Source organism: Eleutherodactylus coqui, chromosome 1 (genome assembly GCF_035609145.1).
Source record: "Eleutherodactylus coqui strain aEleCoq1 chromosome 1, aEleCoq1.hap1, whole genome shotgun sequence".
Lineage (NCBI taxonomy): Eukaryota > Metazoa > Chordata > Amphibia > Anura > Eleutherodactylidae > Eleutherodactylus > Eleutherodactylus coqui.
In genome coordinates, this window is record NC_089837.1 from 242,703,064 (window position 1) to 242,720,552 (window position 17,489).

General features: G+C 44.7%; 1 protein-coding gene across 1 annotated transcript in view; it reads right to left on the reverse strand.

Moving 5' to 3' along the window:
• PDSS2 (decaprenyl diphosphate synthase subunit 2) overlaps positions 1 to 17,489 on the reverse strand; it is a 237,964-nt gene that overhangs the window by 59,674 nt on the left and 160,801 nt on the right. The window contains exon 4 of the mRNA XM_066607400.1: positions 5,965 to 6,163. Within this exon, the coding sequence (XP_066463497.1) occupies positions 5,965 to 6,163 (199 nt within the window). The remainder of the gene's footprint in view (positions 1 to 5,964; positions 6,164 to 17,489) is intronic.

Consider the following 17,489-nt stretch of genomic DNA (forward strand, 5'->3'; position numbering starts at 1 on the left):
CGGCTCTGCAGATCTGGTCGGTTGTCGCCTGGGCTCTCTCCGCCCAGGAACAGGCGACCGCCCTAGTAGAATGGGCTCTAACTTCGCCCGGGAGTGGGATCCCTTGGGATCTGTATGCCTCTTCTATGGCCCTCCTGACCCACTGCGCTAGGGAGTCCTTAGTAGCGGCCCCTCCTCTGCGTGGACCCTGAAATTGAATAAAGAGGTTATTAGATTTCCTAAAGGTATGTGAGACCTCTAAGTACTTCAGAACTGCTCGCCTCACGTCTAGGTTATGGAACCTCTGTTCCGTAGTGTTACGGGGTTCCTGGCAGAAGGAGGGAAGTACTATTCTTTGCTCTCTGTGAAAGTCTGTGAGGACTTTCGGTTGAAAGAAGGGGTCGGGCCTAAACTCTATCTTGTCCGGGAAGATGGTCATATATGGGGTTTTTATAGAGAGGGCTTGGATTTCCCCGATCCGCCTGGCGGATGTAATGGCCACTAGGAAGGCAACCTTATATGAGAGGGTCTTAACTGAGAGTTCTTCCAGGGGCTCGAAGGGGTGTGCGCAAAGGGCCTGTAAAACAAGATTCAGGTCCCATAGGGGCATGGTTTTTCTTATAAAGGGGTGGAGTCTGACTGCTCCTTTAAGGTATTTTTTGACTAGCCTATGGTCGCCTAAAGGGAAGTCAAAGAAGGCTCCCAGGGCGGCCACCTGGACCTTAAGGGTACCAGGTTTTAGGCCCATGTCCAGTCCTTCCTGAAGGAACTCTAGAATCTTATTAATGTCTGGTTGTTGGAGGTCGTGAATACTGTGCCCCAACCACCTAGAGAAGGCGTCCCACACCCTGGTGTATATGTTCCTGGTGGACTCTTTGAGGCTCTCACATAAGGTGGTGGTCACCCTCCCTGATAGGCCCTGGTTCAGGTATTTTACCCGCACAGCTTCCAGGCCGCTAGTCTGAACTGTCGGGCTTTTGGGCAAATCAGGGGACCCTGTTGTAGGAGGTCGTCTCTCCACGGCAGATGTAGGGGCTCCTGTGTTGATAGAGCGGCCAGGAGCGGGAACCAAGGTCTCTTGGGCCAGAACGGGGCCACCAGGATAACGGAGCCCGGGGACCCCTGGATCTTCTTTAGAACCCGAGGGATCAGGGGGATAGGTGGGAAGGCGTATGCCAGGTCCCATTCCCACGCTTGGGATAGTGCGTCTATTCCCAGGGAGCCCCCGTCTGCCCCCCTGGAAAAGAACCGGGGACACTTGTTGTTCTCCCGAGAGGCAAACAAGTCCACCTTTGGAGTCCCCCATCTTTCTGTAATTAATTGGAATGCCTCTGGATGTAGCGCCCACTCCCCAGGGTCTATCCTCCTGCGGCTGAGGTAGTCTGCCATGGAATTCTCTGGGCCCCTTACGTGGAACGCTGAAACGGAAGGCATCCGCTGCTCTATCCACCCGAGCACTTTCGCCGCCAGGTCTTGTAGTCGGGGGTTCCACGTAGATCCCTGGTGGCAAATGAGGGACACAGTTGTTATGTTATCCGAAAATATCTTAATGGGTCTACCCCCGATCTCTGTCTCGAGGTCACGGATGGCCCTCCAGACCGCGCAAAGCTCCTTGTAATTGGAGGATTGAGTGGCTTCTTTCTGGTTCCAGCCCCCCTGGACATAGTGACAGCCTAAGTGGGCCCCCCAGCCAGTTGCGCTCGCGTCAGTGAAGATGGATACTGGGGATGCCGGGTCCCAACTTGTGGACCTGGCGAGGTTGGAGATAGACGTCCACCACCCCAAGGAGGACCTTACTTTATGAGTAAGGGTGACTTCCTGATCCAGGGAAGCTGGTGATTTGTCCCAGTTGCTCAGGATAAAGTCCTGGAGAGTTCTACCATGTAACTGGGCCCACGGGACTACTCCAATACAGGCTGTCATGAGACCGAGGACCCTCATGCCTCTCCTAAGGGAGACTTGGGAGGCTAACGAAAGTGCCCGGCTTTCGTCTTGGATCGTTTTTTGCTTTTCTAGCGGGAGGGAAGAGCACTGGTGGTGTGAGTCCAGGATAACCCCCAGGAACTTTTTCCTTTGTTCGGGCCAAAGACTGGATTTGTCGAAGTTAATGATCCAACCTAGCGACTCGAACAGGTGGAGGGTGAGGTTGACCCGGTGCTGGAGTTCCGAAGATGATCCTGCTATAAGCAGGAAATCGTCGAGGTATGGGACAATTAGTACTTTGTCCGTCCTTAGTGCTGCTACCATCTCCAATACTAGTTTGGAGAATACCCGAGGTGCGGAGGAAATCCCGAACGGCAGGCATGTGAATTGGTAATGCGAGACTGACCCTTCTATCACCAGGGCGAATCGAAGAAACTGTTGGGAGTCTGAGTGTATGGGAATATGATAATAGGCGTCTTTTAAGTCCACCGTGGCAATGACGCTATCTGGTGCGATTAGGGGGATCGCTGATCTTACTGATTCCATTTTAAATCTTCGGTATGTTATAGATTTATTCAGGTATTTCAGGTTGATTATAATTCTGTAGGCCCCGTCAGGCTTCTTAATAAGAAACAAGGGGGAGTAGCACCCTTTGAACCGTTCTTCTGCGGGAACCGGGATAATGGCCCCCAGGAATAGTAGGTCCCGTACCCCCGACTGGAGGGCCCGGGCCGACGCGGGTGACTGGCAGGGGGTAACCACGAACCTCCGGGGAGGAGGGGCGGAAAATTCAATTCTATAGCCCTCTGAGACCAGGCGTAGGGCCCAGGGATTGGAGGTTACTTCGCTCCATTTATTGGCGAACCCCCTAAGTCTGCCCCCCACCTGCCGGATCCCGATGGGCGGATTCTCACCCTTTCCGCCTTTGGGGTAAGACCAGCATCCGGTTTTCCCCTTCCCCCTGTATGTTCTCGGGGGAACAAAGGGAGGAGGGTAGGAGGAGGAAGGCCGCTTGACGGGTCTCTCTGCTGGTAGTCCCTGACTTTTGTCTGAAGCCTTCTCCAGGAGTGTATCCAGGGAAGGCCCGAAGATGCGGCGTCCTTGGAAGGGCAAGGAGCAAAGCCTGTTCTTTGAGGCATTGTCCCCTGTCCAGGCTTTTACCCAGACGGCCCTCCTGGCTGTGTTCGAAAGTGCCGCCGAACGGGCCCCGAACCTTACTGACTCCATCGAGGCGTCCGCCAGGAAGCCGGTGGCCTGTTGGAGGAGGGGAAGGCAGTTGGAGATATCTTCCCTCGAACCCCTTTGCGAGACCAGTGCCTGGAGTTGGTCTAACCAGACCGTCATGGATCTCGCTACCGACGTGGCCGTAATGTTGGTTTTCATGGTGAGGGCCGCCGACTCCCAGGCCCTCTTCATTGCCGAATCCACTCGTGTATCCAGTGGGTCCCACAATTGGGAGATGTCCTCAAAGGGGAGGGCAGCCTTCTTTGAGACCCTGGCGACCGCCAAATCCACTTTCGGGACGGTGTCCAGGAACTCAATCTCTTCCAGGGTGAAGACCATACGATCTTTAAACTCCTTAGACAGGAAAAACTTATGTTCTGCCTGTTTCCACTCGGTCAAGATAAGCTGTTTTAGGATATCATTGACCGGGAATGATGGTTTGGGCTGCGGTATGAGTCCCCGGAACAGGCTATCCTGGAAGGATGGCTGCTGCGGCGTCTGTTCCTCCACCTGCATGGTGTGACGGACCGCTGTTAGTAGCTGCCCCAGATCCGCCGATGAGAAGAAGTACTTCCTCGTGTCTTCCATGGGCGGTATGGACTCTGAGGGGGAATCTTCTAAGAACCCTTCCTCAGAGTCTGATTCTTCTATCCGTGACCGCCTTACCCTTTTCGTGGGGGGGCGGAACGGAAAGAGACGAGAGAGAGGCCTCGATCTCCTCGCGGATCATAGCTCGGATGTCCGATATGCCCGAGGGGCCTTCCTCACGGACCACTTTCTCCGTACAGTCTGCGCATAAGGGTTTGGTGTGTCCCTCGTCCAGTCGCCGCAGGCAGACTGGGCACTTGCGCACGCGCTTCTTGGCCTCTCTGCCCTTTTGTGCTTCTCTGTCCTAAGAGACGGAGACAGCAAAAAGGGGGGTTTTCCAGCACCTGATCCCTTCCTTACCCCTGGTGTGAGACCCCCGGAGGTCTACTCACCAGCAGGCTGCTCTCCGTGTCTTCTCTGGCCGACATCTTTACTTAGGTGCAGACCGAAGACATGTGGGGAATATCCTGCTTTTCTCCTTTTTTTTTTTTTTGAGATTTTCAAATTTGGCGCCTTTTTCTCGAGGCCCCGCCCCCCCGCAACGCGGCCGTGCTGACGTCATGCCGCCGCGCCGGACCCGGGGGATGCACTCTACGTCGGGGCTCTGAGGAGGACGCATTGATTTTCGGGGATGTCGGATCGAGCGCGTCGGTCGGCTGCGCCGCGCGCTCTTCCCCCCCCTCCTCGCTGGCATACCTGCTCAGCCGCTCTGCCCGACGGAGGATCTCTGGAAGCCAGGATAACGGAGCCCGGGTCCTGCTTTCCGGAGTAGGTGCCTGATGTCCGGAGCGGGTGCCTGATGTCCGGAGGGCGGCTTCCAAGCCCTGCAGGTACCGGGCTGTATCTTCCCAGTGCGACAACCCCACTGGGCAGCGCACTGGGGAAGGGTTCCCTGCAGGGAACGTGGTGCTGGTTTTTGGGATCCTGCGGGTGAGGGTCCCCACGTAGGGTCTCACCCGCGCAAGCTCTGCCAGCCCGACCAGAGAGTCGTCCCCCCACGGGCGGACAGGCTGCATAGGAGTTTTCTTTCCTTCTTTTTTCCTGCCTCCAGCATACACCTGGAGGCTTCCGCTTGGACTGTCCTGTAGGGACAGGAAGACACTGGTGAGCCGGTGGCGGGAGGTGCCTTTTGTATGTTTTTCCGCTTCCTGTCCCAACAGGGGTCCAGTGGACATCCTCCATGTGTATGCTGTCAGGATGACGAGGGGAAAAACTATTAAAAACATATTGCTCAAAGTACTCTTAGGGCTAAGTCACACGGGCGCCGATGCACCCGTCTTACTGCACGAAGAAGACGGCCGCACTGCAGGTTCGGACGACTCTCCGCACCACCGGAAGAAAGAACACATGACCAGCAATGGAGCCAGTCATGTTTTCTTTCTTCCGGCGGTACGGAGAGTCGTCCGCACCTGCAGTGCAGCCGTCTTATCCTGCAGGAACATGGGCGCCTTGTGACTAAGCCCTTAGGCCAGTTTCACACGGGTGATAACATAGTGTGAAAACGCAGAATTATGAAACCCATGCTTTTCAATGGTTTCCTTCACATTTGCAATGTTTTCACTCTTGCGTAGCTGCGTGAACAAAAAATTGCCCCATCTTCCTGCTTTTTTTTAAAAATTGCCCATGTTTTCCTATGGGGCATTTGTCTTATCGAATTGCAACGCGCAAACTAGCGATGCGTTTTTAACATTTGAAAAATGTGCGAGGAAATCGTAATGTTTTTGCGAGAAAAAGCAGCACTGACGCTCAGACATCTCACGAGCAAAACTGCGATACTGCCGCGGTTTTCTATAATTGGTCAAATGTACTTCAGAAGTGCATACTTTTGTCAGATCTCACGTCTGTGTAAATTCTCTTCACAGAATACGAAAGTGCTTTTCTATCCCACAAAAACTGTAATCTCAACATATCCTTTTTTCTGCATTACACTCAATAGGAAATGTATGGAAACATAAACTGTACAATTCCATACATTTCATGTAAAGGTTTTTTGTTCTCAAAAATTAATTCAGCCAGAAAAGGTTATAAAAAAGACGGACTTTACGGTGAAAAATGTCCTAAATTTAAAAACAGGCATAAATGTATGGCTTTCCATGTAAAATATACATAAACATAAGGTACACATATGCTTAATGTCTACCTTTGTACGTATAGGGTAAACATACACTAAAAATAGGATGTGAACAGCCCCTTAGTGTATTAATTCAGGAGTTTACCTACAGAATTCAAGAAAGTAATATTTTGCATTACCTTTGTGTTTTGTAATTGGGCAAGCCCAGTGCAAGCGTTTGCCAGGAGGAAGTCTCCACTAAGAATAGCCATTTTATTTCCAAACTGCATATCCTTAACAGGACCATCACAACTCTTCAATTCTTCAATATTTACAATCCCACGATGCACTAGGAAAGCTGTATGGATCAGTTCTGTAATTTCAGCCAAATTTCTCTGGCTGTGAAAACAGAGTAAAGAAAAAATCATCAGTTAATGTGAATAACATTGGACTCGCTCACTACTCTATTGGCTAGGAGAAAATCAGATTGGACAACGTAGCAGAACAATCTTGCACATTGTTGCAGTTCCCCTTGTGCCTTTTAAACGTCATCTTTTACTAATGACGTGAGGACCACTCAATGACTTTAAACTATAAACACCATTAATAAATGACAGCTGCAGTGTTATTGCTGCCGAGCCATGTGACACTGCGGTACTATATATTCCAAACAAATTCCAGAAAAACTGACTTCAAAAAATCACCGCCAGTGGCCATACCTACTAGTATACTCATACAAGATGGAAGGGCAGCTATAAAACAGCGCTTCCCAACAGAATGCAGCCATATATTGCTATATGGAAATGGTTGCACAGGCTACTACTCATATACGTACCACATATTGGGGGGGGGGGGGGCGCTTAGTATCATACTTTCACATAGATAAGGCATAGAAAGGATGTTGGCTTGGTATCATAGACAAAATGTTACCAAATCCCCTGTATTTCTTGTTATTTTTGCAGGAAGCAGTATGGCTTTTAAATGCTGAGGGAGTCCGGGATGTTAGTACTTTGCGCGATTCACAGCCTGCCATATCCTATCGTACAGGTTTAATTAATGGGCTGTAATCCAGCATGATGCATCACACATATTAGTAGGACTGACATGCTGTCTATGACTCATCTATGTGCAAATATAATACTAAGCCCCCCCCCCCCCCCACCCCCATGCAATTTGTAGTAGGCATGAGTGGTTGTTTAGTAGCATTTTACACCTGTGCAACCTCATCCATATAGAAATTTGCCTACCTGTATCCTGTGTCGATGTGGTATCTATACCTGCCATTGTATGTTTGTAGGAGTATAACAGTAAGTACGGCTGCTGGCAGTGATTATTTTGCTGTACTATACAGTGGCTTTTAGAAAAAAAACAGAGGTTTAGCACTGCTAAATTAACCCCCTTAGATCCCGCTGTTATAAGCAACCACAGTATCTAGATCGTTAGGGGGATTGGGCCCCCCTGTCACTCATAGCTCTGCCACAAATGCTGTGTGCAGATTTTGGCCATGGCATGTGGAGGTCTATGACTGGATGCCTATTTACCATTTCCAATCCACTGTCTGACGTCTTCTTACATTCTGATTGAAGTTTGTACAGCTCCAAAGTCAGAAGATATCCAACGGGGTATTCTTACAGTCTATTGCCAGCCACTCTGCTGTGGGAGCCTCTCTGGTGCACACACTGGCTTTAGCCAGCAGATGGCACCGTTGTAGAACAGCAAAAAGAGAAAGCCTTTTAGGAAACCCTGAATCCAAAATTAGATTGGAAAGGGTTAAGCTCTGCCTAGATTACCTGTCAGTTTACTACAGAGAGGCAATAATGCTTTGGTATACTGAGTATAAAAATATAGTACTGTATATCGGCGATCAGCAGATTGCATTGCAAAACAAAGTTTAAAAGGAGTACAAAAAGAGGGTATTATTTTGTTTAAGTGCTAAAAAAATCCACACAAATAACAATCCATATCATAAAATGAACTAATTAACATGGCTTTTAAACTGCATAGAGACTATTGCTAAAACACAAAAAGTTGACAAACTGCTTTTTTTTTTAAGACTTTCCCCATAAAACATATAAGAGCTTAAAATTAAATTTTTTAGTTGAGATATATTTTATTGAGGGCCACGGTTTGGGGCATACTTTTTTTATGTGACACTTTTTTCCCCAAGGTCACAGTGTGGAGATATTCTGTAAAAGCAAGGAGCAGACATTTGGATGCCAAACTCTGCAAAGGCAAAGAAAACGTAGTCATAGCGGATGAAGAAGAAAAGCAGAAGGACTATAATCAGAAAAGATATGTGAGTCACTTTAGTATAAAGGTTTATTCTCCCTTTGTATTTGATGGCCAGAGTGATGAACTGTAACATATGCATACCCAGCATACCCTTAGCACTGATAAAGTTACACATGGTACAAATTTATATGCCAGCAGTTAACCCAACTTTGCAATTGCTCACTGTACTATGTTTGCTTCTGATGCCATATTTATATTATGAGCTTGGTACTGATATTGGATTTATGTTATGAGCTTGGTTCTGGTACTGTATTTATATACTGAAGTTGGTTCGGCTGATGTTTTTATGCTATAGAAGGCAGAGGTAAATGGGTTACGGATGGGCCGTTGCTCAAGTGCCAGTGCTGGGTGCTTGCCCCAGGCTAAAATTTGTCAGATATTTCCAGGCTGCAGGTAGCAAGCGAGTTATCTTTTAAATTTATGTATATGCAAGAGATTTGTAGCTTTGGATCAGAAAAACAAAGCTCTGACTGAATTTTGGACTAAAAATTCACGAAATGATAAAAAGGTGGAAATTTGATTAAAAGGGTTGTCCCAAGAAAAAAATATTGGTTTTACTGGGTGTGCCATAGAAAAGTAGCCTGCCTCCTGATCCTTGCACCAAACTCTTATGAAAGATGTCTACAAGAAAATCTGTCTTTCTTTCCAATAGTAACCAATCACAGTGCAGCTTTCATTTTACCTCAGCAATATAAAAAAATGAAAGCTGCGCTGTGATTGGTTTCTATGGGCAACAAAGATATTTTTTTTAGACAGCTTTTATAAGAGTGTGGTGCTGGGATTAGAGGTATGCTACTTTTCTGCTATGTAGTTAAATGAAGCTCACAATTATAAACATTTTTATATTTACATTTATTAGAAAATGTTCCTATCCCCAGGACTAAGGTTAGAATAGTGCCAGCTGCTGTTACTATCAAAGAGCCTTTCTGTGTCCTGTCCACCTCAGTCAATCTTCCAAGATGATCACAGGTACTCAGACTTGCTTCTCTGTAGTAACACGGTCATACTCTTATCACTTACTTAGTAGAGAAGATGCAACTTCAGAAGCAGCTGCTCACCACACAAGTGATCCCTCAAAATACCCAGTAGAGCAGAGAGAGAAGACTGAAAATGTGGAACAATTTGTGAGGCGGACACAATAGAAACAGCAGGTGATGCTGTTCTAACATTAGTCCTGGAATATGTGGGAATAGAAACATATTTTTAATACACGTAAATACAAAACATGTTTCTAAACATGGGCTGGATGTAACTATAAACAATATTCTTCACGAGAATACCCCTCTTAGCACAAAAGTTAGATTGTAGAAAGCAGAATATCTGAAATCAGCCTCATTCCATTGGACTATCATATATTGCCATTTCATCAATATTATGTATACAATAACAGGTCTAAACAAGACAATTACACATTGTGAAAATTATCAATATGACAACTGTAAACATTTATAATATTTGGCCTCCAATACCATCTCTACGCTGATGACACCCAACTATATACCTCTTCCCATGAGATCTCTGAACCATTCCTCCAAAATATCACCGACTGTCTGTCCGCTGTCCCTAGTACTATTTCCTCCCCTTTTCTTGAACTTAACCTCTCTAAAACAGACCTTCTCATCTTTCTGCCTTCCAACCAACCTCTCCTCAATATCTCCATTCAAGTGTCTGGCACCATCATAACCCCCAGACAGCATGACCGCTGCCTTGGGGGGGGGGGGGTCACACTAGACTCTAACCTCTCCTTTACTCCCCACATCTAATCTCTTGCCCAAACATGCCACATGTACCTCAAAAATATTGCTAAAATCCTCCCCACAGACATGCTAAAGACACTTGGGGTCACCCTCATCCACTCCTGATTCGACTACTGCAGCTCGCATTTCATCGGCCTTCCCTGCACCAGACTTATTCCACTCCAATCCATACAAAATGCTGCAGCTAGGCTCATTTTTCTATCCAGCAGTTACTCAGACGCCTCTGCACTGTGCCAGTCACTGAATTGCCTGCCCATCCACTGCAGAACTAAATTTAAACTCCTCAACCTCAGCCACAAAGCCGCACCACCGTACATTGCCTCTCTCCTGTCCGTACAACACCCAGCCTGCACACTCCGATCTGCTAACACACTCAGACTAAACACCCCTTAAATACGAACCTCACATGCTCGCCTACAGGACTTCACCAGAGCAGCACTAGTCCTCTGGAACGTTCTACCCCAAGGCATCCGGGCAATTCCTCATGCACAAAATTTTATGATGCGACTTAAAAATGCACCTCTTCAGCGAGGCATACCAAATCTCCTGACCTAGTCCCCCTACCCCTCTCTATGTCTTCCGACACCTTTCACCCTGCCTATCACATATGACCTCTACCCCTGCACTTCCTTACCGGCCCACCCTGTTTGCTTTCTAATAACTGATTTCCATATGGAATCCTGGTACTGCCTGTGTTCCCCAATGCCAATCCCCCCCCCTTGTACCTCCTGTATCACCCCCACCCCGTTTGTTTCAAACTGAGTGTACATTACATGTAATTGCTGTATTGTTTGTGTTTCTCCCATTATTGAAAGCGCTGCGGAATAAGTTGGTGCTATATAATATACTGATAATATCAATAAAGAAAATAAAGTTCTAGTAACAACTGACTATGGTTTAAAGGGCCTGTGTCATCACCTTTGAGACAATAAACTACAGTATTGGGCTCAAAGGTGAGGGGGACTGGGAGTCTGAGGAACTGCTTTGTATACTCACCAGGTCCCCCTATTCCAGCACTGTCTCCCCTAGAAATCAGATTGAGCTTCACAAGGTTGTGTGCATGCACTGATTTCTCAGCACAGAGCTGAAATGGGGCATCCAGTAAGTATAAAAAGCAGCTTCCCAGACCCCCCTTACCTTTGAGCCCCATAGTGTAATTTATGGGGCTTAAAGGTGATACCAGATGCCCTTTAATGTCAAGCACGGTCTATGTTTCTCTGTTTGAAAACTAGGGGCAATAAGTTTTTAAGCAATGAATAATACAAATTCATATAATTTAATAGAGTAATTAATCAGGAAATTACTACAATAGCAAAATGACTTAATTAGTTTAATGACTTAGTACAAAGTAGTTAATGAAATATTGACATCAGTTAGTAACCAAGGAATGCATAGGCCATCAAAATAAACTTTAGAGGTCCCTCACTGTAAGCAAAATGCAAGCTTCTAATGAATCTTTAAAGAAAGGTTCCTTACTTATCAATATAGCAATCGGCAGCAACAGATACGGCATTACTTTTTCACTAGAATAATAATGAAGCCTGATCATATTCCAGTCACAATTCAATAGCCATTAAGATATTTGTGTGTTATCCACAAAGTATCCTAATATGGCTAATTGTTTACATTTGGTACTCTACATTTGATACATTTCAAATATAGTGAAACTTAGTTAAAATAAATACTGTAATCTAATTGGTTACCATAGGTAGAACATAATACTCAAAGCAGCTGATAATGCATGTTTATGGTACAAGAAGATTAGCCTTGGTCAGGCACAGTGGTGAACCTTTTATATATCAGCAGAATTAAAGGGGTTTTCCAGGACTTATATATTGATGATGTTACCTTAGGATAGGTCATCAATATCAGGTCTGTGACGGTCCGCCAACTGGTACCCCTGCTGATCAGCTGTTTGAAGTGTCTGTGGTGGGCAGGTGAGCACCATGGCCACTTCACTGCACACCAGATATAACACAGTACATTTCAAAGCAGCTATGCCTGGTATAGCAGCTCAGTCCCATTTAATGCTGAAAATGAAAGTGGGCCAAAGCTGTGTGAAAAACTGACTTCCATTTATTGGAAGTATATTGAAAGAACTTGTTGCAGTTGAGTTTACCATAATCATATAAAAAGCTGCAGAGTAGTTATTTTTTCACACAGGGCTAGTTGGTGTTGAATAACTTTTTTCCTTCAATAAAGTAAAATACTTAGGACTTGTGAATGAAATACTGTATTGGTGCCAACTACTGTCTGAAGTACATTTCTGGACATTATCTACAGAGAATGCAAACCCTTAAAATGGTATTTGAGGACTTTTTTTAAATTTTTCTATTGATGAGACAGGTGATGAGACAATAGATGATAGTTGGGGATCAGCCGCTCAGGATCTATTCTTAGGACTTGTGTGAAAACCTGATGTAGTTTTAGGTCAAATATAAGCTTAATTGTGTTTTTTTTAGTTTGTAAAAAAAAAAAAACTACAAGTAAAATCAATACACAAGGCACAGAAAAATTTGTTAAGACCCCACAATTATTGAACACCCCATACGCAGAGTTAATTCTGTCCCATCAATCAATTCAGATGTAAGCACACACAACAAATTCAGATGTCAGACCATGGGATAAATTCAGATTCCAGAACCCTAAATTAATCAGACGTCCACAACATTTTCCCCCACGCAATCACACTCAGAGCTTTACCATTCCCTCCCCACACTACTCACACCCAGAACTTCATTCTATCCCCTGTTGTAACACTATGCAGCCCTTCTCCATCCCATCCCCTCTGCAATAACCTAGTAATCACATCCAGAGATTCACCATCCCGCCTGCAGTAATGGCATTCAGGGATTCACTATTCCCCACTGTACTAATCACAATAAGAGTATCACCACTCCTCCTTGAATTAATTACAGTCAGAGAATCATCATTCAACCCTCACCCACAGTAAGTACATTCAGAGCTCAATAAACACATCCAAATGGCCAATCATACCTACACTGATTGCAACAGAAGAAAGATGGCAGCGCAGACAGTGATACTCACAGAATGAGTAATACCCACACTCTCTCGCTAGTCTCTGGCAGGCAGTGTCAGTGGTGGTACTTCTAGCAGACATACCCCCCACCCCCTCCAAAAAAGCACCAGAGCATCACAGCACCCGTTCTTGCAATGCCTTGATTGGCAGTCACTGGTGTAGCAAATTCATATTTTATTTGGTCAAAGCAAGATTTTTAAACTTGCAAGGAAGTGAAAAAAATATGTAAGTTTAACAGTCCCATATCTCTCAGTCACACAGCGATTCAAATTTATCAAACTATTAACGACCACTTGTCTGTATGTTTGTGTGTGAGTGCTTCTGATGCTCCGCCCCTGGTAATGTCATTGCCTTGCCTCCTGGTGACCCCATCGAAGGTCCTACAACATATATAAAACACATAGTCTGACCGACAGAAGAACGCCACCGTTAGGGCTCTTGTAAGGGGAGGACAAAAATAACAAAATGAAAATACAACTAAGCTGTTATTATTTCAGAAGACACAACTCAGCAGTCCTGACCGAACACAATGATCTACCACCACCACAGAGATTCGTGTGCTAAAGGACCTGTGGTGATGTCACTGCTGTGGGAGGAGCCAAGCTGTGTGTATGATGTGTGGGGTGTACCAGAGCTGTGTGGCGAATTGCGCCACCAGAAACACTGGTACTATAATTTCCTACACAACTCAGCAGTCCGATCAGAACACACTGACCTACCACCACCACAGAGATCCAGTGGGCTAAAGGACCTGTGGTGATGTCACTGCTGTGGGAGGAGCCAAGCTGTGTTGGTCTTGTGTGGTAATCAAGCTACTGTGTGTGTGATGTGCCACCGGAAACAATGCTACTAAAATGTCCTAATAATTACGAGTAGATAAATAATATGCAAAAGACACCATTTACACTGCCACTGTTTGGAGGCCTCAGCGGCAGTTCCATCACATTTGTACCATGAAGAACGATTCTTGCTGTAAAAACTATTGCCAACCAGTAGGCGCCTTTATGATTCGTCATACGACAGATCCAGCAAAGCTTTATAGTTTGTTGTACTGTACAGTCAAGACTGCAATACAGTACTATTAAATCAACCTTCAGACACACATGGCTAATTGTAACATGAATCATAGAGAACCTTCTCATAGGTTTTCCAATTGTGCTTGCAATTTACTATGTTTCTACAGAAGATTCTATACCTACATATTGTTAGCTAAACACAAGGTATTTCTTTGCATTTACGCTATATGGACAAAAGTATTTGGACACTGCAGATAATCAGCAAATATGCAAATACTGAGTTTACCGAATGGTATGCTGGGAAGTGTATGGGTAAAATAAAAAGCTGCTCATTTTGTAATAACCATTCATTCATCCTATCGAGCACTTGTGGGGCGAATTGGAGCAACGGGTACGACACCACCACCCACGCCCATTTTCACAACAATCTCTTCTCACAACCTGGCACGAGGAATGGAGAACTATTCCTGCTCAGACTAAGGCCGCCTGCAGACAGTCGGGTCGGATCCCGCTGTGAGAATTCTTGCAGCAGGACCCGACCCGAGTCCCTGCAGGGACCAGTGCGGCGCTCACCTCTCCCGCGGCTCCGGCTCTTTAATGTGCCGGCTGCCGGCGCATGTGCAGAGCCATGGCACCGGGAGAGACATTTCTGTGCCTGTCTCGCAGAAATAGAGCATGCAGCGATTTGTTTTCCGCGTGCATTTTCACGCGGACAAATCGTGGCCGTCTGCATAGGATTGCGTTTTGCAATGCAATCCTATGCAGGCGTCCAGGGGCAGAAATTCTGCGGGGAATACCGCCGCAGAATTTCCGACCGTCTGCAGGGGGCCTTATAGAGAACTTGTGGAAAGTATGGCTCAACGTGTTGCCGCTGCAACACAAGCAAGAGGAGGGCCAACACATTACTAAATAAAATAATAAAGCACTTTTTCTGAAAAACATGCAGTCCAAATACTTTTGTCCATATAGTGTATATAAACTCTAAAAATGGTCTTCCACATAATCTCGCTCAATGTAAAAGGATTGGACAGTACTTTGGAAAGAGGCTAAAAGCTTGAATGCAGATATCCTGTGCATACAAGACTCGCACCTTAATCAAGCAGCCATTTTTGGCTAAGACACGGACATGTCCTATATAATCTTGATGTATGGAGGTTGCAACACCTTACTGAAAAAGATTGTAGACCTACAGTTGCATAGACATGTTCTTCACTGATCATCTGTAGTTTCAATATGTAGTAACTTCTAAAATTGGTTTAATTACTTGGTCCAATCACGCACCAATCTCTCTAATTATTTCTGAAACATATAATAACCCCCCTACAGTTCCTTTTTACATTCCTTTAAGTATTTGACCAAAACTTCCCCAATACTTTCATAACAACTGCACGCCTGAGATACAGCCATCCACAATATGGTGTGCTCATAAAGCTTATATTAGGGGACAATTTAGAAGCTTACCAGCTGCAGATAAGAGACAGAAGAGCGAGTTAATGTTACATCTCTCAAATATTATGATTCACTTGAGTCAATTAAACAAAGCAAAATACTGCCCAGCTAGATCAGACATCAATCGTAAACTCCAAGATCAGTTCCATCAACTAGATTTATATAAATATGAACAAGCGCTGCAGAAAATCAAAGCCAGGCATTATAGTCAGAATAATAAAGCTGGTACATTATTAGCATCGTGTCACTAATCTAGAGCTGCTAACTCGAAAATAGCGTATATTTCTACTGCACAAAATGAAAACATATTCAACCCCCCGAACTATAGCGAATACTATAGCTAATTATTATGCTTCACTTCTCTCCGAGACGACCCAACAACTCCCAAAACCACTACTGTCAAGATATCCCACTTTTTGAATTCCATTTCACTCCCTAAGGGGTCAGTGCAGTAGGTAGAAACATTATCAGCCCCTATGTCTTTAGCAGATATTGCTATCAAGCCACTCAAACCACATAAAACTCCTGGCCCTGATGGATTAACAAATGATTACGCTAAAGTCTTTCAGTCTGCCTTATCTCCTCATATTCTCTCTCTTTTTACCAATATACAAACAATGGGTAGAATCCCCAAATAGATGTTACACACCATGATTATTACTCTCCCTAAACCAGGGAAAATCCCAGATATACCTGGAAAGTTCGACCCTATATCATTACTTAACAAAGAATTAAAAATATAGTCAAACATTGGTTGGAGAATATTTTATCCACTCTGATTTTTCTAAGATCAGGTAGAATATGGACCAAGTCCATTGGGAATACCCAAGTGAAATTCTGCTCAAAACTGGGATATCTGGAGTAGCTTATGACTCAATTATGGCACTATACTCCCTCTCATCTGCCGCTATACTAACTTCAAGCCACACCTCTACAACATTATAAATATCTGCAACGACACTTAATAAGGATGTCTGTTATTACCTTTAATATTTACTGTGGCCCTTAGCAGAATGGGTGAGGAATTACCATAGGGGGAAGAGAACACAAATCGGTTTGTTTTGGGACAACGTAATTACAGCCCTGACCAACTCAGAATCTCTTATAGCAAGTTAAACGTTACTAAATCTCAAATCTCAGGTTTGAATATATCCAACTCTGTTATTTCCAGTTTAAAAAGGCAGATTTTCATTTCCCTGCGTATCAGTCTCGCTTACCTATTTAGGGATTAAACTATCCTTCCCATCCCGAACACTATGTGTGAATAATTACATTACTCCAAGATTTTGAGCATGATTTAACAGATTTTCTTAAATATGAAGCATCGTTGGTCAGCAGAATAGCAATCATCAAGATGCTAATAATTCCAAAAATTCTATATATGTTTAGGACTTTATTCCTGTTCCAGCGTCGTACTTCTAAAAACTATAAAACATTCTTAATAAATATGTTTGTTAAGGGCTATGCCCCCATGTGGCAGCCCACACTTGACATTTTCCCATCCATAAATTTGGAAGTTTCTGTACCCAAGTCTCCTTATATTACTATCGAAGCTGATATCGCAGCATGGAAACAATCATTTTCAAATCTATTATCCCCTTTAGACTGCCTAAATTACCTTTACAGGTGATACGCTTTATTATTCCAGATATTGTAATTAGTAACTGGATAACTGCAGGAATAATTTTAACCTCAGATATATGAAAGGTCCTAATGCCCTTCAATGATATTTCTGCTAAATTTCACATTCCTAACAAAGAGTTTTATAAGTTCCTCAAAGTACACCATTTTATCACCTAATAAAAGTTGACAAAGGCATCCTAAGACTTTATACGGTTATTTTGGATAGCTTTCTAGGGGGAGGGCCCCCTTGCTTACTTCATTGGAAAAGAGATCTATCTCTATAGGCATAGAAGACTGAAATTAAACGTTTACATTAGCAAGCCTAATTTCAGAGTGCACATCTCATATAGAGCTGACAAGGAAGCTTCTCTATCGTTGGTATCTCACTCTTTACGCCTTGCTGCTATTTATCCTACAAGTTCAGATAAATGCTGGAGATGCTCTAGTGTCAAAAGAACCTTGAAACACATTATTTGGATTGCCCAAGTATTAACAGCTTTTGGAACCAAGCTGAATTCCTCCTTGAAGATACTTTGAGCATTCCAATA